General features: G+C 44.1%; 2 protein-coding genes across 9 annotated transcripts in view; one reads left to right on the top strand and one right to left on the bottom strand.

Annotated features, from left to right (window-relative positions):
- The window catches only part of PHF11 (PHD finger protein 11), a 51,194-nt gene extending 38,860 nt beyond the window's left edge, over positions 1-12,334 (top strand). Inside the window, exons 7-10 of the mRNA XM_066633294.1 lie at positions 4,654-4,720; positions 6,618-6,740; positions 9,534-9,605; positions 10,729-12,334. Of these exons, the coding sequence (XP_066489391.1) occupies positions 4,654-4,720; positions 6,618-6,740; positions 9,534-9,605; positions 10,729-10,856 (390 nt within the window). The 3' untranslated portion in view covers positions 10,857-12,334. The remainder of the gene's footprint in view (positions 1-4,653; positions 4,721-6,617; positions 6,741-9,533; positions 9,606-10,728) is intronic.
- Positions 12,335-14,397: 2,063 nt separating this feature from the next.
- Positions 14,398-24,257, bottom strand: part of RCBTB1 (RCC1 and BTB domain containing protein 1) — a 38,831-nt gene continuing 28,971 nt past the window's right edge. For 7 of the 8 annotated variants that reach the window (XM_066634013.1, XM_066633601.1, XM_066633431.1 and 4 more), the window contains 5 exons: positions 23,116-23,306; positions 21,572-21,698; positions 19,841-19,992; positions 19,013-19,143; positions 14,398-15,461 (listed from right to left, as the gene is read on the bottom strand). In XM_066634013.1, the coding sequence (XP_066490110.1) occupies positions 15,321-15,461; positions 19,013-19,143; positions 19,841-19,992; positions 21,572-21,698; positions 23,116-23,306 (742 nt within the window). In that variant the 3' untranslated portion in view covers positions 14,398-15,320. Of the gene's footprint in view, positions 15,462-15,863; positions 15,986-19,012; positions 19,144-19,840; positions 19,993-21,571; positions 21,699-23,115; positions 23,307-24,257 lie in introns of those variants that run through there. The other variant, XM_066633518.1, reaches the window with a different exon arrangement.

Consider the following 24,257-nt stretch of genomic DNA (forward strand, 5'->3'; position numbering starts at 1 on the left):
GGCGAAGGTTTCTTGTTATAACACATTGCTATAAGCATTTAAGATTATTGCACCATGAGAGCAGGCTGCCGGCAGCCTATATACTTGATGAAACTAGAGCTAACACTAAATGGGAAGCTTAAGAATGTAAGAATAGCCCTGCTGGATCAGGCCATAGGCCCATCTAGTCCAGCTTCCTGTATCTAGCAGTGGCCCACCAAATGCCCCAGGGAGCACACAAGACAACAAGAGACCCACATTCCAGTGCCATCCCTTGCATCTGGCATACTGAGGTAACCTAAAATCAGGAGATTGCACCTACACACCATGGCTTGTAACCCTTGGTGGACTTTGTCCAGAAATTTGTCCATTCCCCTTTTAAAGGCATCTAGGCCATCACCACATCCTGTGGAAAGGAGTTCCGCAAACTAACTACTATTTAGTGTTGGATCTATTTTCATCAAGCATTCAGGCTTCCGGCAGCCTGCTCGCATGTTGCTATAAGCTTAAATTCAATCTGTTGTAACAAGAAAACCTCACCCTGGTAAGCTTTAACAGGTTATGTTCCAGGGAAAGAGAGAGTCTGGAACTTACAGCTCAATCCTGAGCTGTGTGGGGCTGCAGCAGCACAGAAAATGGCTGCTGCCACATCCTGCACCCTTAACCTAATTAATGGGTATGGGAAGGCATGTGGACCCCACCCCCAATCCTTAGATAACTAAATCCATGGATGCCAGGACCCATCTGTGGGCCCACCTATTTTATTGAATGTTATTTCTTGCTGTAAATCTGCTACTATTGGTTTGTATCATTTTATTAAAACACTAGCAATGAACTAAGTGCTGAATCTTTAGAAATAAAGAGTAGCAAACTATACCAATACTTCTTATGGCTGAGTTTGCACGCCCATGCTATCTGGCCCATGCTATCCGGCTTATCAGCGCCTGGTGGTGATCACACTCACACAGTGGGACTTAGGGACCACAAAGTGCTAGAAGATTCTTTGTTATTTTTACTGCAACAGACTAAGAGCCCAATTCTGAGCTCAGCATGCCGGCTTATTGCCGGCATGCACTGTCGCAAATGTGCCATAAGGCACAGGCCCTAGTGCCGGGCGAGTGTCGGTGGTAGCCCAGCTCAGCAGTCACATGGACCGCTGAGCAGCGGAGAGGTAAGTGGAGGTGTGGGGGGTGAGTGGAGGGTGGGGAGAGGGCAGGGAGGAGACATACCGGGGGCAGGGAGGGAAGGAGGCAGAATCAGTGGTGCTGGATCCAAACCCCAAAGTGTGGGGTTTACCACCTGACACAGAGGCACTTGATTCACTGCCAACCTTTTGGTTGGCGGTGAATCAAGTAGCCCCATTGCGGGGCTACTCAGTTTACCCAGGGGAAGGAGATGAAAGTCCCCTTCTCCCGAGGATCCCCCAGCGGCTGCTTGGAGTGCACAGGATGTGGCGGCAGCCATTTTCTGTGCCGCCACAGCCCTGTGCCCCAGGCAGCTCAGGATTGAGCTGTAAGTTCCAGACTCTCTCCCTGGAACTTTTTTCACTGGTGGAGCTTCAGCTGTTCCCCTTTAGCTTTCTATTCCTGAGCTGACACTCTCAGAAGTGTCAACCTCAAACTGAAAGGAGCTCCGTTTGCTCAACAATATTCAATTCTTAGCTTCCTTCCAATACGCTGGGGCAGGATGATTCAGTTAGGAGCAAATGCTGTCATCACCAAACATTACATGAAGAAGTGGGCACAACATTTCAATCATTATGTATATTGTTTATAGCCCTATGGGAATGGTGCCTCAGCCACAAGATTTCACCTGTAGCAATTCAAGTAGCAAGTCAGAGCAGCGTGAAATGACAGATAAGTCCTCAAGCAGAGCTGGAAATGTTGATCACTCACCTTGTCTAACCCCTGGGGGCTGGGGGATAAGAATAGGCCCTCAGTTCAGCTGTACTTGTCATAAGAGGTGACTAAACAGCCACTGGGTAGATGGGACTCGTCAGCCTGGGAAGGCAGCTCATCGGAGAGAAGGAAAACTCTGATCCCAAACCTCCACTGCCTTGTGGCTACATCCAGTTATGGAAAAGGCTCCAGGAGACAACCTCGAGGCAAAATCCAGAGCCGCAGTCCCTGAGGCAGTTCATGGCTGAACACAGTCACGTTCTGGCAACTCCTGCGACGCTGCTGGAACCAACCGTATTGGCATCTGCCTTTCCACTGGACCATTTCAGCGATGTGGAGAGGGAGGATTTGCAACGTGGAGAGCGACATGGAGAGGGAGGATTTGCTGCATGGGAAACAGTCTATCCTCCATATCTACTTTACCCAGGCTTCATGCACTGGAGAGGACACTCTGTTCCAGAAGCACCATTCAGAGCGCGATATCATAGTCTTCCGAGACTGAAGGATGCCAACACCTTGTCTAAGTTTTGCTACCTGTCTCCCGTTTTCAATTAATGGAGCTGTCTCCAGTTGTTCATGATAACTTTCCATAGTTTGTGAATGCCAACTACCAACTGTTCTGTATCAGGCAGACCAGGACTTGGAGAACACTTTGATGAAGTTAAGGATAGACCCGCATGTATTTCCCCTCTTTAAGATGCTGCCCATGTCATCCATAACATGTCATCCATAACAGTTGCATCCTTTCATAGTACCATGGTAGTCTTAGTAATCTTGGTTTGCCTGAATTTTAATGTGTGAATTGATACTTGATTCACTAAGCTAGAGACTTCCTCTAGCTTAGGGAAATTTCTTTTCTGTGCCTCCAGCTAGCATGGCATCTGGTTTCCTTAATTGCTGGACCTCCACTGCATTGCCCAAAAATTGACTCTGAAACACATGCAGGACCTTAGGAAAACTTCAGGAGTTTCTCCTTGGTGCCAAAAGTCCTCCCAGAGAGAATCCTTATGGTGAAATGTTTCTTTAAGGATTAGTATCCTGCATAAACAACCTTTATTTATTTGACAGGGATGGGCAAGTCAGGTGTAGTTTGACTCACACTCCCCCATGACTCAACTCAAAAACGAGTCGTAACAGGCATTTTCTGAGTCGACCTTTCACGACTCTAAGGGACTTGAGTTGAGTTGCCCCCTTTTAAAACCCAGCCATGGAAAAACAGGTCTACTGCCAAGGTGTGTGTGTGTATGTGTGTATCAGAGATCACTTTAAACACTCCCCTGATGTGCCTGCCCATCTATAAACAAGGCGGGAGGAGGTTTATGTTATAACCACCACTATTGTAGTTTATAGCAGCCATAACTACCTCCGCTACCTTTTCCAGGAGCAGAAAGTGAAATCTTTTCCCTTGAGGTGAGGGGGCTGGAGTGCCTGCTTCTTGACTCTGAGCACTAGAATGTTCTTGACATTTGCTCTCTGCAGGCACAGAGCATGTAATGGTACAAATGACCACTCATGAAACTGCCTTGCTTGCACTTGTCATGCTTTCTTTTCTTGTATCTATACTTTGGAGTTACGGGCCCAATCCTGTAGAATGTGCGCTGACTCACTGCCAGTGTTCACTGTTGCAAATGTGCTGTAAGGCACACTTGTGAATACAGGTTGAGACTAATTATTCTCATGGGTTCCATTCCAAGCACTCACATGGATGGCAAAAAACTATAGCAAATCAATTTAAAAAACAAAGTTTCCTTACTCCAGTGATTTAAAAACAGCCTTGCTGACCTTTGTGATGTAAGATAAGAGTCATTAAGAGGACAATCCAACAATCAGTCTCAAAGTGCTTAGAAGGGCTTCACTCCGACCCCTCCCTTCACCAATGCAAAGTATCTTTCTTTCAGGGGGAAGGGAGGGGTCAGCTGTAGAGAGAAGGATTGATGGATTGTCAGCCAGCTGCCCTCTCTCTCTCTCTCTCTCTCTCTCTCTCTCTCTCATTAAGGAGGCTATTGTTAAAGGACTGTTCAGTTTTTTAAACTGATTTTAAAGGGGTGCATTTTTCCCCTTCCCCAGGGATCAGCACATTCCTTCTCATTTGCAGGGGCCATTCGTGTTGAGTCAAATCCGTGTATAAATAGGCTGGACCTGTATTAATGCTGGCTGGCTTGAGTCTGCACTGGGCCACCGCTTGTCGGAGGCTGGCGGACCACCACCCTGTGAGAAGCACCGGGTAGCAAAAAAGTGAGTGGAGGTGTTCCGGGGCGGAGAGAGGCTGGAAAGACTGGATGAAGACGTGATGAGGGAAGCAGTGGGGCGGGCGGGGTGGACAGAACTCTGCTCTGCCGGATCCAGAGCTCCATGTCGGGCCTCACGGTCCAACACAAGGTGTCCTTACTCTGCGCCAGCTAAATAGCAGATGAAGAGTTGAGTACCCCCATTGTGGAGTTACTTTCTTTACCTGGGGGAAGTGGTTGAATGTCCCCCAAGGAGCTGCTGGTGGCTTCTGGTGCCATTTTTGGTGCTGCTGCAGCCTTTCGCACCATGTAGCTTAGGATTGGGCTGCCTGTCTTCCAAGTAATTTCTGCTTGCCCATTCTTTTGGTTGTGGAACTTGCTTCTGAATAAACATGCATAGGACTGGATTCTAAGTTCATTAAAAACAAAGACAGGTTTTGTGGCATTAGAGCTGGAAAACTTGAGCATTAGTATTCTGATCCTCCTCAGCCAAGTTGGGTGAATAATATTGAAAACATGCACACTTAAAAGAAAACTCTTTTTTACAGTATGATAAGGAGACACTTGCAGAAGAAAGCTTACAAGTCCTTAGAAGAAAACATGACCAACATAAAGGTATGATTTTATTAAACTTGATTGTTATCCTTTTCAGTAGCTATATATTAAGTTTTTTATTGTTGACAATGTCCCTTCCGTTAAAAAAAAGTTATCTCCTTTCCTTTACTAGTATGTTGTATGTAGAGCTTCTGGCTTAACACACCAGACACCTTAAAGGTGGATTTGATTCATGGTTCTCCTGCAGTGGTTCCCAACCTTTTTCACTTGCATATCCCTTGGCAGCCCGTTTACAAAATTGTACCCTTCAAATTAGCAAAATGTTTGTAATATTACAAGCCCTCATCTCCTCTCTATGAAAACCCAGACTTCCTGTATTCATCACATACTTTCTCTTTTTATCTGTTTGAAGAACAGAAGACTCTGCCTTTGCACTGTTTTGCACCAGAAGTGTCCTGAGAAATTTTGGGTGGTTGATCACTTTCCATATTATGTTTCAGCTTTTTTACTGTACTGGTACTGTACTGTACTGGTTTTCAATCACTGGTTCATAGATGAATTGATGACCAAAAACTAGCTATTGGTGGGGCTTTCACAGCTACCTTCCTTCCTGCCCTGCTGGCCCTGCAAAGCATTCTGGAGCACAACCTGCTTTTTTCTGCCATTATGCCATTCTTTTTCAAGTACCCCTAAAGGTCCTGTTGAGTGTCCCTGGGAGTACATGAATACCAGGTTGGGAACCACTGTTTTACTGGTATGTTGTTTACAGTGCACTTACTCTGATAGTGTTTACAAAAGGTGGTGAAAGTCAGAATTTAAAAAGAATAATATGATCTTTTACTGTGATTTTAATAAATTAGAGACTACAGTTCTTCGGTAACAATTAGTGGTAGGTTATTTTTCAGTATCTAGCCTCCGGTAAAATCAGACAAAATTATAGTCAGACACCCCCCTGTTTAATCCCCAACAGGGAACAGCTGAGGTAAAAAATGGCACCCACTGAGATAAAAAACTGAGCTGATGCTTGTGAGTGTTGGACAGGCTCTGGGCGCACTGATGAAGAGTCCTGCCTGATCACCCCTGAAAACTGCAAGAGTGCTGCATCGATTGAGCGGTCTGCCGCTTTCCATCAAACCTTCTGCCACCTCAGAGAGGCACAGATCAGGTGCTCCCAGCCAAACAACAAGTTCCCTCACAGTGGGAAAAGCTAGCGCAAGCGCTACCTTCCCGATAGGTGAAAAAAGTGTCAATTTTTGTACGGTGAAGATAGCAGGGATCTCAGCTGTGTCCACGAGCAGATAAATAAATGCTCCTTTCTCCACAAAACTCAATTAACCTGACTTGGCTAAGGAGGGTAGTTGAGACAGGCTGAAGAGAACAATTTTCCTTTCACTTTTGAAATCACTGAAGAGGAGCTCCAAAAGAGATGACCAAACTCCAGCAAGGCAGGGACTGTCTGGGGACTGGATCCCTGTGTTCGTGGACCTCTGCCCATGTTTCTGTTGGCCCTGCCTCCAGCAGTAGCGAGGGACAATCCCGCTCCTGCCTCCACCAGGGAAATGGAGGAGGGAGAATGGAGCAGAAAAGGAAGGGAAAGAGAATGGAGTGGAGGCCTAGAGCATCTTCCAGGAGACTGTTTTGACCACCACTCTCATCTCCTTAACACTTTTCCTCTGTTCTCTTCCTTTTCAAATGCAGTAAGCATGGGAGGAACATAGTGCATGCTGCTGCTGAGGAAGGGGAGGGCAGCAGGTGAGGCAATGGCAGTCCTGGAATGCAGGGATTTGGTGAGGATTTGGCAGTCCTGGAATGCAGGGAATTCCAAAGGTCTTGGAATGCTATTGCTGATGCTGACCGTGCAGTCTTCTCTGATGTGCTTTGCTTGACATTGGTTTCCATGTGGAAACAGCTGGAAAACAAATGTTTCAAATAAAAGTGTGTGCTTCTCTCTTAATAGTAAGAATAGACTTTGTGAGAAAGTGCAAGCAGGCTGGGCTCCTGGATGAAATTTTTCAGGAAATGCTAGACACTCTTCACCTGGCACAGGAGAAGCTGATGGATGACAACACTTCAGAAGCAGGTACAGTACTTCATTTAGCTGTGCTGTTTGTTGAAAGTCTCACCCTGGACTGCTTGGAACTGTTTACTGCAGAGAATGTATGTTGCTGAGCCAAACCTTATTGCATTTCAAGTAATATTCCCCCCCCCCCCGAACATTGGAGCACATTTATGCTGGTGGAGCATATTTATACTCGTGAGTTCCGTTCAGTGATCCTGCACTGGGTTGTGCTAAATTCTATAGAGTTACACAAATACGCTGCAGCCTGACACTTGGGGCTGGAAGGAAATTAAGGCAGCTGTTATCAATCTCCTCCCCTCTGCTCCTTCGCCTCCCCTGCTCTGTACTCAGCCCTCCCCATTGCCAGCTGTCCCCGCTTCTTTCACAGGTGGGATGCTGAGCTTTTAAGAATCCAGTCCTATGCATTTCTATTCAGAAGTAAGCCCCATTGTAGTCTCTCAGAAAAGTGTGGATCGGATTGTAGCCTGAGAGCCCAATCGTATGCTTGCCTACTCAGAAGTAAGTCCCATTCTAGTCAATGGGGGTTACTCCCAGGAAAGTGTGGATCGGATCATAGCCTAAATCTCATGCTTTGGCTTGCTGGGAAGACTTGCTTTCTTCCTGTTTTTTTTCCTTGGAGCAAGGAGAGCCTCCAGTATCTCAGTCTGAAGGGGAGGGGAATTCAGCAAACACTCCCTGGGTTTTTTAAAGCAATCCCCTCTGTTGCTACCGCACCTGCCTCTGTGTGTGTGTGTGTGTGTGTGTGTGTGTGAGAGAGAGAGAGTGTGCTCCACCTCTCTGCACGTGTTCTGGCTACAGAGGTTTTCCGTCTCCCCTTCTCCTCTTCAGTCTTGGCTGGCTGATATCTTATCTGCCTCAATCTGCTTCCCAGGTCCACTTGGACTTATGTCCTGGAGTAGTTGGTGCAGATCTGAGTAGACCCATGCAGGTAGTGGTTGCTTATCCCCAGGCAAGAGAACTAATGTTCCCTTACACAGAGGAGATCTCTCTTGAAACTCCCCTGTGGGATTCAGCACGTGCCTGAGGTCCCATTCTAGTCAAGTGTGGATCAGATTGTAGCCTAAATCTCATGCTTTGGCTTGCTGGGAAGACTTGCTTGCTGGGCTGTTTTGTTTTATGTAGGCTGGAGCACGGGGAGCCTGCACCATCTCAGTCTGAAGGGGGGGGGAAATGCACCAAACACTCCCTGGGTTTTTTTAAAGCAATCCCCTCTGTTACTACCTGCCCCTGTGTGTGTGTGTGTGTGAGAGAGAGAGAGAGAGAGAGAGAGCTCCACCTTGCTGCACATGTTCTGGTTACACAGGGTTTTCTGCCCCCCCCCTTCAGCCTCTTTGCTGACTCAGGGGCTCCAAGAGTGTTACTGTTCCTTCACAAGGGGAACCTCTTCCATGGCTCCAGGGCTATTTCCCTGCCTGTGCAAGCCTTTTTGCAGTGTTTTGGGCTGCCTTGAAACAGAGTGAGATACCAGCACAGGGCAAAGGAGGCAAAGGTGTGTCTGACTTTCAATCCTCCCCACCCCATTCAAATTGAGACAAATCCAAAGATAAAAAATCCGTGGATAAATAGGTTGCACCTGTAGTATGCTCCATGGCCCATTGTGCTCCAGTGTACACTTGCAGTGTAGAGAACCCAAAGACAAGACTTAGTACAACTGTAGACCCTGCTTACTGAGGGATGGAGTGGTGATTTTAGAAGCGTACATCTTCTCATATTTTGTTTTATAGAAAAACAGTTACTCTCTCTTGATCACAAGTTTTTAATCCACTTTCCAATCTTATTCAGAGTAACCATCACCACAAGGGCCTTTTCTGGAAATCTATTTAAACCATTGTTTCTCAACTAGTGGTACTAGTTCCACCGGGATACTTGAGGTGGTGTCCGTGGTATTAACAGGACCTACAAACCCCTGCTGCCTGTCAGCAAGACCAGCAATGCAACCTGACAAGCAGCTGTAGGAGGTTCTGCTTGGCAAGCAGAGCTGCAGTATGTGCTTATGAGCTCAGAAAAGCCCTCTCATCTGCCCTGGCCTCTTACTGGTGTTTGTCATGTTGCATCTGGCCTTCCAATCAGGAAGGAAATGGTGATTGCCAGTTACTTCTGGTGGTACTTCCAATAAGTACACCATGTGAAGTGGTATGGTTGGGGGACAAATTTTGAGAAACACTGATTTAAACAATATTTTAATAAACAAGAATGTTTGCTGATGGTATGTAGGACGGTTGGTGTTGTCACATTCTGGAATTTGGCTGTTCCACTAGATAGCAACTACTAATTTATAAGTAAACTTTCTGTTAATTTGTTGAACATTTTGGAACCTGAGGTAGAACCAAAGGATACTCCCCACCCAGTACTAAAATATTTAACAATCAACTGAACAGATGACAATGATATTTAAGACAACTAGCATTACTGAGTTGTCCATCAATGTGACACTGATGGTACAGCTTGTTGGTGCAGCAAGTCTTAAGACAAGGTCAGAGAGCATGCAGTTATACAGAAGTTGCAATATCAATCATCAATGCAGCTATACAGAAGTTACACAGCTATACAGAAGTTGCAAAAATCAATCATGCCTGCATTGGGGTGTGTATGGAGGGGCATGTTCTTGCAGACTGAAGGGATAGTTTAGCCACAGATGGGAAGCTGTCATGAGTTGGGTTGGGGTTACTTGAGGGCTACATTCAACCTCCGGAACTTATTTTGCCCAATTCTAGTATGTATTGTTTCCCTTTTATTGGCAACACAAAATCTGTGTTTGTGAAAAGGTACCAGCATTTTTCTGTTCACCCTTAGAATATGAAGAAACAGTAATATCACTTTTTGACTGCAACCTGTTTGAAAACATACTTACAACTGCTCGCTTTGGTATGTATTTTATTTATTTTAAAAATGTACACCCCACCTCCTCATTATTGGGCACCCAAATGGGCTTATAAAAAAATTATAATACAAAAAATTATAGAACATTAAAAACAGCAAGCACAGGATAATAAAACAAGCAGTATAACGCAGTGCAGTGCATTTATTCACAATTAAGCGTTTAAAGACCCTATAAAATCCACCACCAATAATTCAACCTACTAAACTGAATAACAAACCACAATATGGCTGGCAAAGAGAAATATAGCTGGATGTCATCCCGAATATTAGTGGCACCCAATTCAAAACCTTCAGATTATCTCTTCCAGTGGTTTCATGTATATGTTAAACAGCATTAGGGATACAGTACTGTGAAACCCCATGTACCAAAGGCCAGGGTGTGAAATGGGTGTCCCCCAGTAACAACTTCTGGGACCTGTTAGTCAGAAGGACCAGAGGAGAAGATCAAGCCTGGGAGGGGGGGCAGAGATGGCAGCAGAGTGTGCCACTGTATCCTGTTTTCCCTCCCTGGCCGGGAGGCCTGATATGGTGGTCCTCGAGTCTGCGCCCCCTCAGTAGCAGGCACAGATTCGAGGAGACCCATTGGGGCTGCGGCACTATTATCAAGGATAAGGGAACAAACATTCCCTTACCCTGAGACTCTGAGGATGCCTTGGTGCCCATCGGATACAGTGGCAGTCATTTCTGTGCCACTGTTCCTATGGGCACCGAGCACCATAGAATTGGGCTGCCCTTTAGCAAAGATTGTGTAATCACCCACTGCTTCTGTGAATCATCACTGTGCTTATCTTATATAGTTTAACCTTTACATATAGGTAATTGTTGCAATTATTTGCTTTTTGTCCTGATTTCTTAACTTTTTTTTGTAAAAAAAAAAGTCATACTTCATGCATTTGATGAAGTAGGCTTTGTTGCTTTTACTGTGAAAAGGAAGCTTTTGCTACAGTGTCTTTAATGTACTTCAACACTTTTTTGTGTCTTGATAGGGTTTTTTTCTTTGTCAACTCATGAATGGTATTTAGATAACTCTTGCTTTGCTATTGAGTTTTTTGAGAATATATTTGTTGCATTTGTAGTTTATACTAAATATCTGTGTTAATTTTTACAGACGCAGAGGAAAAGATTCAGAAACTACTGGACACAAGGAAAAAACTAGATACTCAGATTGAACTTCTAAAAAATTTGAAAGAAATAGTACTCCCTGCCCCAGAAGGTAGACCTAGTGCCTCTAAATAACCCGCATTCACTTGTTCAGTGGACTCTCATCAAATTCTTGTATAAAACTGTTTTGAGATAGAAAAGCAAAAATTTGTTGTCTTAATTGTTTCTATTCATTCTTTTATAATACATACTCTTTTTCTAATCATCACAGCCTTTGTTCCAGCCATGACACTTTTAACTTTTTGTTCCTTCAGTGATCATGGCAGGAAGGGAAAGCACAAAGCCATGTGTGACTTGAAGCCTATACCCATGATCTCCAGCATTACGGTTGGCATCTGTCCCATCTTTGCTAGAATTGAGTAGAACAGTGTTTCTCAAATTGTGGGTTGTGACTCACCCCCTGACTTTTTGGAGGATTGTGGGCCTGCCACAATCACTATGAAGCTGCTACTTTAAAATGGTGTGCAAACTGGAAGTGGCTTCTGGGTTGTGCTGGTGCACAACCTGCTTCATTGGCTGTGGTGTGCCACTTCCTGGTCCAAAAATTAGGTCGTGACTCTGCTGGTAGGTTGTGACAGTCTAAGAACTGTGGCATGCCCCAGAAGCAAATTCCTGGTTACATGCATTTTAGGTTGCATCCTCCTGGCCTCAGTGGACCACAGATCCTTCAGATGATGCAGTGGGTTATCCAAGATAAGGAGTTTGAGAACCCTGGAGTAAAAGAAACCTGATGATATCAAATATTCCCTCTTGAAGAAGGCATGCAACTTTGGGAAATGGTTTGTCCTGAATATTCTTCACGTTTGTAAAAGAATTTCCATTTCTGACACTTGCAACTGAGCCCTTGGCAAAATTACCAGATGATAGTTCTTTATAGTTGTCAGAATTTTAAACCAGTGGCTACACTTCATAAATGTTTGCTGCTTCAAGACCATTTTAAACTGATATGAATCATACTGGTTTAACTTTCCAAAAAGAACTTGGCAAACCCTGCACTTTCTACTTACAGTTTTATAGAATGGGCTTTATTGTGAGTAAATGTTCACATAGTTGTAACTGCATGGTAGAGCAGAAATCCCAAGATGTTGTCATCCTATGAAAATGTTTATTAAGAGAATCTGCTACAACTATAGGCACTTGTGTATTTATGATTACAGCCTGCTCACATCTTATTGGAGGGTTACATTTTGAGGTTGCTGCATAAAGCCAACATTGCATATACTGTAGTTGAAACTCCTTTAAAGCCAACAAATACATTTTATGTTCTTTAACATTCAAAATCACTGTACAAGAGACATAGGGGAAGTGGGAGAACTGAAGAAACAGCAGCTTCATTCTTTCATTCTCTCATTTCTAGGGCCCAAGTAAGTTGAATGGCAGGTGGAATTGCCTACACTACTTATTTTTCTCTTTTGGGAGGGCTGCTTTAATTTGCATGCAAGATGTATTGTATGCAAGATGAGGGCCAACTGTTTATTCACAATTGTTTGAATACTGAAGCATTTATTTACAGAATTGTAAAATGAATTTAATAAAAGGGTGTTTGTATACAATATGGTGACTTATGTATCCACTGACTTCAACAAGAGATGACGGCTCTGTGGAAGAGTGAAACTAAAAAGATAAGGTAAAAATATTTAGGTTTCTCTAGCATACTTCCTACTGTCTGGAACACATACCTGTCTGGATTTGGTCACAAATGGACCTAATCCAGTTATCAACAACTGCAGAGCCAATCTTGAGGGATCTGTGGTGAGGAGTTACAAACATCTAGTGCACAGATAAACTTTTTGATGGTCTCTCCAGTAGATCTTGATTCTCTCCAGTTCCAATTATGTCAGGTACTGGAACAGTAGATACAAACATGTGCACAGAATCCTCTTCCTTCCCTCATTTTGATAGCTGCTGACATTGATGCAGTTAATTTGTGCATTACAGGTCCTAAAGAAATGTTTCAGTATTATGTACTTCAGTGAAGATTTTCTCAATCCTATTTGGTGCTAGGTTGAAAGGCTGTACCGTACATACAGTACATGGATTTCTTGAGAATTTTTCCTACAGGTTGTATTCCTAGACCTTTGTTTATAGCTAGTATCAGTCACTGAATGGTTCTCATAAGAAAGGTGCTGTAGCATAGTTCAGTTGGGCCTTCACTGGTTCATAGTTTGCCTCAGCCATGAACTTGCCAGGTGGACTTGGGAGAGTCATGCCATGCCCTGCAACAGGGGAAATAATATCTTAAGGGCTGTTGTCACATTAAGTTAGTGCGTACGAAGTGCTATACAGCATGTTAAGTATTTTATGATCACTAGTATAATGCACTTTGAGCAGGACAACCTGGATTCAAATCACCATGAAGCTCCTTTGACCATGACTTAAATCTTCTTGAAGCCTAACTCGACGTCAGAGGATTGCTGTGAGGAGAAAATCAGATAAGCTATATCTGTGGAAGTCACCATGAACTCAAAGGAGAAAGGGTAGCATACAACAGTAACATATTTTGCAGCTGTAGTAATGGCCTCTATAATTGTTTTTAAAGAGGTTTTTGCTAGCCTTTTGGCAAGGCAAAGAAGTCAGATGTGTCCTTTTGCAAGTTAAGCTACTTACACTGGCACTGAATTCACCAAGCCGGACAAATACATAGTCTGAAAACTAACCCCCTCCATTTAAGTGAATAGGCACTCTCCTTTTGCTGTTTTTCCCTTTTGGCAGGCCTAATGAGGCTCTGTGAAGTCTAGAAAATGCTTAATCTGCCCCATGTGACAGTGATTCAACTGAGAACAGGAGGTAGTTGAGAGAGACAACTATTTTGCACCAGGGAACTCCAGCAGCAGTTTGAAACGCCAGATGTGAATACCCCCCCAAGACAGGCATAGTGATCACTGCTTCCACTGCAGGGGGTCTAGACAGGCTCAGTGCAATGTGGCCACCCCTCCCCATGCCTCTTCTGTCTGGACAAACAAATCAGACCTTGGCACAGTGGCACAAAGAATTTACTTGAGTCATTGAGATGGTTTATTTTACATTAACTGAGGTGAGGGTTCTCTGTTCCTTCACACTTTAACAGGAGTTACACCTTTCTTCCCACTGTGAGAGTTCCCCCAAGGGATTTGAATGGCTGTTGGTCACTGGCTTGGATGGGCTGTGCTAAAAGACTGGACAGAAGCTGCAGAAATGTTGTTCCTGGCCTTCCACATCTCAGGTACCTGGGCTTTGAGGCTTGGCCCTATTGCTCTGCAGCTGCTGCTACTGGACCTTTTACCATTTCGAGAGCCCTGTCAGTGATCTAGAGCTGGTGGGTGTGATGCCCAAGGCAGGCTGGCCAGGACCCTCTTCAAGGTGGCAGGTTCTCCCTCCTTTCCCTTGCTCTGTAAGTGACCACTCAGTTGGGTGCCTGTTCTAACCCATTTTAAAACAGTACAGTGTTACTGATTTTATTACTTCACTCCACTCCATTACTTTCTACAGGGGAAAAGAACTGTCAGAACAAACTGAGTAGTTGAGGATAGTATTGCCCAAACAGCTGTCTCCCTAAACACCAGTGGCGAGAGAAGTTATATACCATCCTGTCTATAACAACTGCAGCATTTGGCAATGGATAAAAAGACAAAGCACACACTTTGCAAAATCCATTTTATTATAATTTTAATTCAGAGTATTTTTAGACATTTGTTTCTAACAATTTTATTTACACTTCTCTCCGCATCATATAATTTGACAGTAAAGCAACAATTCCAATTAAAACTGTTCTTTGAGTCTTTTCTTTCTTTGTTTCATACTCCCATAGACTTGGTACATTTTTTCCCTCACACAGACTGATGTACAAGAGTCCTTGCCTGCTAGCTTGTGATGAAAGCTTCCATCAAAATATATATTTGAAATAGGTATAGTTACATATTTTTATACAAAAGCAAAGTATTTAAACTTTGTCCTTCTTTCATTCTACAAAGAATGAATGACGACAGCTGGCATTTAGTGCCAGCAAGTCTTAAACCTCCTAAAACCAGCGGACTGTTTTCTAACAAAAGATACTTGTGATGGGGGGGGGGGGGGAATGGTAGCATATGCAGGTTTTAATGATCTTCTTTCTTGGCAGCCCCCAAATGACATTCCATCCTATTCTGGAGTGGCACCAATCCTCAGAATTATATTCCCAAGAGATGAGGATTGAGATAAAACGCAGTAAAGCCAAGAGGTCTTACACTGATCATACCAGATAATAGGCCATTCCTGGGGAAATAACTTCTGCCATGAGAAGAATTCTGCCATTAGATTCTGCCTAATCTTTATCTAGGACTTTCCCCACTGGTATCCTTTTCCCTCCCACCATGTTCAATACAGTAGACGTGTCCAGTTATCTAGAGCTGTCAAATCCAAATTGATCTTCACTGCTCGATTTGGAACTCTTAACAGCACAACTATAGGACAAAATGTTTTTCTATGGTATGCAGTTTACCTCACTGACAAACATGAGCCAGAGATGCATGAAAACTTCACTTCAGCTATGGCTGCACCATCCAAAACAGACTGTTACATCCTTCAGTTCTTAAAGGCACCACATCTACTTGCTTTAGCAATGAACTCCTTTAGCAGAGAACCATCCATTTGCCAAAAGGCTGTAGTCTGGGTGGCTTCTGTCAAATGATTGACACAAAACTTAAAGCAGAATTCTTCTAAATCCTAGACACAAAACAAAAAGTCTTTTTGTTAGTTTCAAAGAAGGATCACCAATTGTGAAATCAAGACAGCATTGAAGTATACATATTGGATTAAATGATTAGTTTTCAATCATGCATATTGTTTCTTGCTCTGAATGCAAATCACCCAGTATGGGAATCATTTCCCATTGTTATATCATGAAAGCTTCCTTCACATATGTGCAAGTATGGCTAAGTTCCATTGGTGGAGTTGCATTTTTTCCACAAAGCCATATTATAAAGTTTACTTTATGACACCAAGTGATTATGGGACAATGTTTAACTTCAGATTCTATTTGATGCACAGTTTAGAGACCAATGTTAAATATTTAACAAGTTGAGCAGTAAATAAAACTACAGCAAACTTGTATTACAAATTATTTTATTCCAAGTTATAAGAGAAAAATACAGCAAATGAATGTCTAAGTATGAAACTAGTTTTGTTAATTCAGAATTCCAAAGGAAAACAAAGCCATATTTTAGAGATCAAGCACCACTCATGGTCTCCTGTAAAATAAACACCAAGTTGTCACCATCTCATAGTATGAAAATTGCTAAATTTGTCAAATAGTTGTTAAATTCTCCAAGACAGATACACCTGCATTAAAACACACCTTGCAAAAAAAGACACAAAGTCTACATGAAAAGGTTTGTTTTAGGTAATATTCTATGAGGGTACTTTAATCCCTTGGTCCAAAAGGGGAGGGGCATGGCAAGGTCCAATACTCCTGAGGTATATGGAGATGGGGATGTGCTAGTATGCTGCTTATCAAGTCACAAAAATCAGAGTTTCAACTTCTCTGCCTTGGCTTGGACTAACCCTGGCCTGGGGCCCAAGAATCAACCCCTAAGAATGCCTCTCCTGGGGGTCAGTCACTCACCCTTGGCAATTGAGATCCAGGTGGGGAACCCAAGCTGGTACAGGGGCCGGGGCCTGCAGAAGCTTAAGACCCCTTGAGAAGGGCTTTGGAGCCTCCAGTTTGCTTCAGGTGTTCCCATTTCTTTCATTTGGAGCCTTGTACCATTTAGCTTTTTCCACCTGCCTCCCCGTATGTCCCAGTATCCTCCTCTTCTTGCTCTCCTTTTCCATAGCCTCCACACTACTGCTTGCCAGCTCTCTTCTTCCCCTGTCCCCAGGCATATCTCTCTGTTCACACTCTGCATCTGCCTCCAGATTGCTCTCATCCATCCTTTCCTTCTCCTGTTTTTGTTTCCACCCTTACCCACCCATAACAAACTCTTGCCTCTCCATTTACACTTCCCTCTCTGCTAGTCTCATCTCAATCAGTACAAGCATTTTCTGTCCCAGCAATGACATTAGTGCTGGGCTAGGTACCAGGAAGCCCTGTTCTGCAATGGCACTCTGAAGGGCTGGGGGTCATAAATACAGTTAAGGTATCAGAGACCAGAGGTTCAAGAATTAGCCCTTCTACTCATACATTATTCATCCTGGCAACCCTATTTTCTTATTCTTTGTTCATTCTCCAGGACATCATTATATACTGTCAGTGGTGTAGCTACTGGTTGTCAGTGGCTAAGGAGTGCAAGGGGTAGCAGATGCAGCAGGCTACAGGCTTAGGGGGCAACACCTACACATGACTTTGGCCTGCGGTAGCCTTGCTGGTACACGGGGGGGGGGGAACAGTCGCTCGCTGACATTGCTGCACACAAGCCTGGCAGTTGTGGTGGCAGTAGCAGCAGAATCTCCATGGGGGCATGACCTTCACCCTAGCCAGGTGCTGGTCCAAGGTGGTGCCATAGGATGCTGATTCATCTGCTTGCTCCTCAGGGTCAGGAGTCACCCTCAGATGGGTGTAGTGAGTTGGGCAGTGCCAACACCAGGGACCATCACCAGCAGCAGTGCGTCTGGGGTAGGTAGCTCTCCCTGGCCACAGCCTGACAGCTGTGGCAGGGGATGGCGGGGAGGGCTGTCCGGGGAGTATGTGTCTGGCCCAGACAGGGAGGTCCTTCCTCAGCGCAACCACCCTGCCCAGGCTGGGGAACTGCGGGACTCAGCGCCACATGGGGTGGCGGCAGCAGCGAGGAGGAGGAATGGAGGAAGAAGGCTCCCCTGAGTGCCTCGTCTGGACTGCACGGAGGCAACATGTACACTCCTCTCAGGCCCCTGCCAGCCGCCATATGAGTCTCTTAGGCACCCTGGCCAGGCTCTGGGCATGAGTGGGGAGGGGGCGTGCTCGAGCAGGGGTATGTGAGCAAAGGGTGCCCTTGTCAGCCAGATGCCCTCCCCCTGTGGTGGCAGCAGCGGATGCGCAGTGCTTACCGTCTTCTGTGCGCCATGAAGGGGCTACGCTGTGGTGCACTGGGGCAAAGGGTACGCGCACCGGCACTGGGGTGGAGGTGGTGGCCCCTGGCTCTGCTGTGCCCAGGCTGGCTCCAAATGGCAACAGCTGGGAGCGAGCAGGGGGCTGAGGCTGGCGGGCAATGCTTGTCACTGCTCAGGGAGTCCTATATGCACTTTCCTAGAAGTAAGCCTCATTGAACACAATGGGACTTATTTCTAAGTAGACAGTCATAGGATTGGGTTCTAAATTACATATGCCTTTTAGATTTGTGGTCACTTATAGAAGTGGTGGTGGTATGAAAGAGAGCCCCTTCTGTTTCCTCCTTTTTTAGAAGCCTTTGTTCTTTGTGCTTTTTTAGAGCACAAAGAACATTTCTATTTCTATTCTATTTCTAAAATCAGCAGGCCCTCTGATTTTAGTCTTTAGCACCTGACACCTGCTGGTTTTATTGATGCTTTGATTATTTATTAATTATTATATTTTATGTGCTTGTGTGTTCATCCATTATACCACTGATTGATTGCTGCTTTTTAACACTGCATTTTGCAGTTTTATTCGCATATATATTTTTATTGTTGTAAGCCACTTTGGATGACCCTTAGGAGAAAAGTGGGATACAAAATTAAATAGGCAATTAAATAAATAAATAAATAAACACAACTTCATTTCAATTCATAGAACTTATGGCCCAATTCCAACAAGTGCTTGCTTTTTCAAAATATTAACGAACATTTCTAAATCACTTTAACAAATAAAGAGACTCAATTTAATTAATCAAATTTGATGTGATTGCGGGGGAGGGGCTACAAAATCTTTGCACCAGGTAACAAATGGCTTAGCTACGCCACTGCTGATTGTGCTTCATTTAGAACAATCCAAGAGCCACCGTCATTTTCCTTTTCATCATAAGACATAAGCAATGTTCATGAAAAATAAGTATATTAGCATTCAACGGTCATTATATCTAGCTTATAATTATGTGCAGGGGAAACAAGAGATGAGAACTTGGCACAATGCCAGTAGCCTAGTCAAAATCTTCTCCATTTGATGTTTTTTCCATCATCTACATCATTTATACCCAAATGTTCAGATTGTGCAAGTACTTCCAATGAAAGAATTCTTTTATCCATGAAGGAGGAGATTTTTACTGTTCCTAAAAGCATCCTTAAGGAAAAATAAAATACAATGCTACTCCCTAATCTTCAGTGAACAGGTTTAAGCTCTAGTTTACCTCTGCATCATAGCGGACTGCTGCAGAGAGCAAGGAGAACGCATTCTCCACAGTGATCCCTCTTTTGATGAGATGTTGACACAGTTTTTTCAATCTGTTTTCACAATATGACGTAGCCAAATCCAGAAGCCCTAAAAAAGATCTCACAATAAAATTCTCCATTTGTCTGCTCTTGTAACACCAAAGTGAAGATTGTTACACTAATCATGTTATGTATGAAGCTGACCTGCAAGACTAAAGGCTACAATATACTCATACATATGGATGTATAGTAGGGTTTTCTTCCAAGATAATGGTATTTTTGTTTGTTTTCCAAAAGCACTCTACATAGGAGCGGTTTTGATTGGCATAAAGATGCCGTGTCTTAATATATTGGCATGGAAATTCAGCAAAATCATGGTGTTGTAGTGTAAGATTTTTTCCCTTGCAGTCAAACTGACATTTTTCTAGCAAATTCCAATTGACATTTTTCTAGCAAAAACATTTTAAACAATGTATCAGAATGAAGCAAACTGATCTACTCCTGTCAACTAAAGTCAAATTCACCAGAGACCACTGGACTGAAAGGATTAATAAGACATCAGTAGCACCAAGACCTGCTAAGGTATTTGCAGTGTGCCTTGTTCTTCTTTCCAAACTAGCTTGTGAGACACAGTAAGTAAACCTTAAACATTTACAACTATGACATACGATTATAAAAGGCTTAACTATCCCCAGAGCAGACTGCCACTGAGAATCTGACCATACTTCTACTCCCTGTTCCCCTTCTCCGAGAAGAATTAATTCTCCAGGACACACCATTTAATTTGACCAAAGGCCCCGGCCTACCTATAGCATCTTCAGGTGGCAGATCAACACTGTCTGTATACAGGTACTCAAGAAAGGCACGATATACTGGATAGGAAAATTGGTCTATTTCTATCACCTCTTTCATGTCTTCATTCCAATATGACTGGAACATAGTGCGAAAATGCTCACATCTGGAACAAGAAAGCATGAAATATTTGGGAATGCTACATTCAAACTACTTCCCTCCAAATATACAACAAAACCACAGGAAGTTCATCAAGGGATGGCTATAAATTCATCTCTGTTAGGGGGGGGCGATATCAGCTTGCTTAAACTAGCCATTGTCTTAAATAGTTCTCCCTGGAGCCCACAGTACTGGAATCATTACTGGTCAGTCTCATACCTCAAGTGGTGGCATCCCAACTCCATGTTTCCTAGATGAAACTGATTATCTGGAGCCCTTTCAATGAGCTGAAAGCTCTGGCCACCCTGCTGTATAGATCTATGCTGGGGTCTGATCAGCAGCTGACACAAGGTTGCCCTTGATGGCTCTCCAGAAACTACAACTAGTGCAAATGTAGCTGCATGTGTAGTGACAAGGGTCAGGCAATATGACTCAAGGGCGCTAGACGTCAGTCTGTTTCTGGGTGCAATTCAAGGTGCTGTTGTTCACCTTTAAATTCCTTTGCAACTTGGAGTCAGATTACATGGAGGCCTACCTCCCCCATACCAGTGGTACTCAAACTGGTGGGTTGCGACACATCAGTTCATGTAACGATGCCCTGTTCCCTTTAAGAGGCGGGGGCAGGGTGAAGCAATGAAGCGATCCCTAGGATCCCGCCCCTGCAGGGGAAGGGGAGCTATTTTTAAACTAAACATACGTGCTCTCGGGGGTGTGCCAACTAAGCCAGAAGTGGAATTTCTGGTATCATCACGCTTGCGACGTTCACTATTTAGAAGCCATGTGGAACCCTGCAAGCGCTCCGCAGGGCTCCACACACCCTTCAGACTCCGAGAGCATGTATGCTTAGTTTTAAAAAGGCCCCCCTTCCCCCGCAGGGGCATGATCCTGGGGATTGCTTTGCTGCCCCATCCCTGCCCACACAAAGACTTATCCTGGGAGTAAAGCTCCCGGGAAGTTTGAGAACCACTGCCCTATACAAAAAGACCTGTCCTTGTGGGCGCCTTCACTATCTAAAGTTTGCCTGGCAGTGATACAAGAGAGTCAATCCTCTCCATGATTGGAAAAACTCCTTTCCTCCCTAGTTGAGGCTGACTCCATCTTTCCTGGCTTTCTGGAAGCACCTAGACTCCTTTGTTCCATTCTGCACCCACAAATATGGACTGTTTTTTTGTTTTGGTGATGGTTTTTGTTTTACAGTGTGTGTAATTTCTTTTAACATAGCATGTCACCTTAGGTATCTCTTCTCTTGAGGGAAAAAGTGGGGTATAGATAACTGAATAATTGCAAAAAGACAACCTGGGAAACATTTTTATATTTTAAGACAGTAATTTTCTATTCTCTCCATCTTACTAAATTTGTAATTGACTCATTAGTTAACTGCCATAAGCTGCAAAGTTAAAAATATAACTCTATTTGGTAGCAGTGGACAGCAGACACCATGTGGTATACTGACGAAGAAAGATAGAGCTAGGCAGAGAGGGAAAGGGGCAACAGTTTTAAGAGAATAAAACTGACTAACCAAGTTAATATGATGCTCTAAATGTTAGGTGAAGACTCATCCACAGGCTATTAGATACAAAGATTACCTGATTTTCAAAACAGCTTTATGTACATAAATGAATTTGCCATCTACTCTAAATTTTAGATCCGACGTTTCAGGATTATCGAACTCTCTCTTCAGAGACTCTGCCACTGTTAAGAAGTCCTCATGTTCTGCAAAGATTAAACACCATCCTCTTAAAAATAATAATGCTCTACAGCAGCACCCCTGAATTTAGCTTGTGCCCAACAAACTGAAAGGCAAATAAATGATTGAAATATGTATATAATGGGAGGAGAGAGGTGCTACAGTTTTACACCAAATGCTTCAAGGGAAGTAAACATAGCAGCAGCAGGATTTATATAATGCATTTCTCAATATGCAAAACACAATTTATTATTGGTATATCCCCCTGGAAGATGAACCATCTACAATCCTATGCATGTTTACTCAGAAGTAAGTTCCAAGTAAATTTTATTCAATGGAGCTTACTTCCAGGTAAGTGTGCTTAGGACTGCAGCCTGAGAGTATAGCTCAGGTTAGATTAGAGCTTCAGTTTTCAAACTCTCAGGGAGTTTGAAATCTGCAGTAAGTCTTGGCAGGGAGGCAGCAGGGGCAGGGAAGAAGCATCCCCAGGATTGCTCAGGGGGATGCAGGGGCTCTGCTTTCAGTACCTTTTGAGTTAATTTCTACAGGGCTTCTTCCTCTTTCAAAGGGAGAGAAGAACATGCACATTCATCTCTTCCGAGTGTCATGAATAAGACCAGCTCCCCAAGAATTAGTTGCAGCAACAGTTACCTCTCCTTTTCCATCATGATCTGTACTGGGCTTAGCTGATTGCTTTTGTTGCCAGTCCCCAGCTCCGGGAAAGTGAGAGTGGAGAGATCACACTCCGCTTCTGGTTTTGCTCTCACTTTCCCTGACCTGGGGAGCCCTGTAGGTGCTTGCGCCCGGCTCCCTGCAAGCAGAGACGGCTGCTGCAGGGACTGCAGGGTGCACCCAAGTCCCTGCAGTCCCATCAGAAGGGAAAGTGCAGCGATCATGCTCCACTTCCATGCTCCACAATCAGCCCGCTTTCACTTTCCTTGACCTGGGGAGCCCTGCCCGAAGGTCACGCAGGGCTCCCTGCACCCCCGGGAGGCTGCAGGAGGCTTGGGCAAGTGTACCCAAGCCCCTGCAGCCCCCCTGAGCAGCGCAATCCTGGGGATTGCGCCGCTGCCTCCGCCCCTTAAGGGGAAAGGGACCAGGGCCCTCAGGCTGGGGCGTCATGATGCCCCAGTTTGAATACCACTGGATTAGAGTCAGGAACAGCTTTCTAGGCTAAGACACAACTCTCAGTAACAACTGTTCTAATGTATATCCATGTCAAACATTTGGATTTTATGAACATGAACAATATAGTAAAAGGCAAATACATGATGGCAAAAGCAACAATAGGAACAAACTGAACTGTGTCATTCTGGCACCTGGGATCCTCACTCAGCGTTCTATTTTTTTTTTATCCTTTGGTAAACAGCTTGTTGTAAGAATGTGCTACAGCCACAAGAACTAGAAATCTGGTCTTATTATTTTGCACTAAATTTTTCTCACCTACTGAGAGGAGACGCCACATCACTGCAGGAGTGGAAAAGCAAGCAAACACATCATCGGTGCAAGAAAAGTGGGTGACGTGAGGAAGAACCACCGATTGCCCCCGGCACTGACCCCACATATACACCTGGCCACTCTGTGTCTTAGCAGCAGAAGTATGAGTAGAGTGGCAAGCAGCAATCTCTACAATCCTGGAAGGAAAGAATCACAAGTCAGTTGCCGACACCAGATATCTACAATGTACCATCTACAGATATCCCTACACAAATAATTAGATGCTCTATTTCTTGTACAGATCATGGAAAAAAAGGGAACTTTCATGGTGAATAGGCTCCTGTCTCACAGTGTCTGCCAGAGTTCTGAGGTCCACAAACTTGTGCAGGATTGGGGGAAGGAGAGGCAGGATGAAACCAGATTCAAAATAGAGACCAAGAGTAAATTGTGTGAGAATGATCCAGAGGTGTTCCTGGGGGTCCCTGCGCTCGGGGCAACCCCTAGTTTTTGGCCACCCACACCCTGTTTTGCCCCCCTTCTCCGCCCTCCCCCACACCTGACCCGGAAGTAATTGCGGTGACGTCATTGCCCCGTTTAACCCCCTCTAGGACTGCCAGTGGAATGATCATGGTGCCTCTGAGCATATGCTCCCAAATTTGTTTTGTGACAGAACTGAACACACAGCCTTTCACACACAAATTCTCTCCTGGTTTTCCCCAACGCAAGCTTGTTCCTCCCTGCCTCCTCCCAAAATTTTATGGTTATTCTGTATATTTTTTTACATTATCTGTATTTTCTCTCAACATAATATCCCACACACACAAATCTGCAAGGAGGGGTGAATGCTTCTTTTCCCCCCAAATTGTACATGGGTGGATGAAAGCTAATTTATTCAACTTTCATTCAAGAATAATTTGTCCTCGGAGCTTTCACTGGCAGTTGATTCCCAGGGTGACCAGATGTCCTCTTTTTTCTAGGACATGTCCTCTTTTTTAGCTTTGTGTCCTGGAAATGGACTTGAATGTCCTCCTTTTCCCTGTAAGCAGCCCTTGCAGGCAGCACATAACGTTCTTGTAATTAATAAATTTTATGTAATAAATTATATGTAATGTAGTTTTAAATTTAATAATAAGTAATATAGTGTTTAA

This window comes from Tiliqua scincoides, chromosome 1 (assembly GCF_035046505.1).
Source record: "Tiliqua scincoides isolate rTilSci1 chromosome 1, rTilSci1.hap2, whole genome shotgun sequence".
NCBI classification, from domain to species: Eukaryota; Metazoa; Chordata; class Lepidosauria; order Squamata; family Scincidae; genus Tiliqua; species Tiliqua scincoides.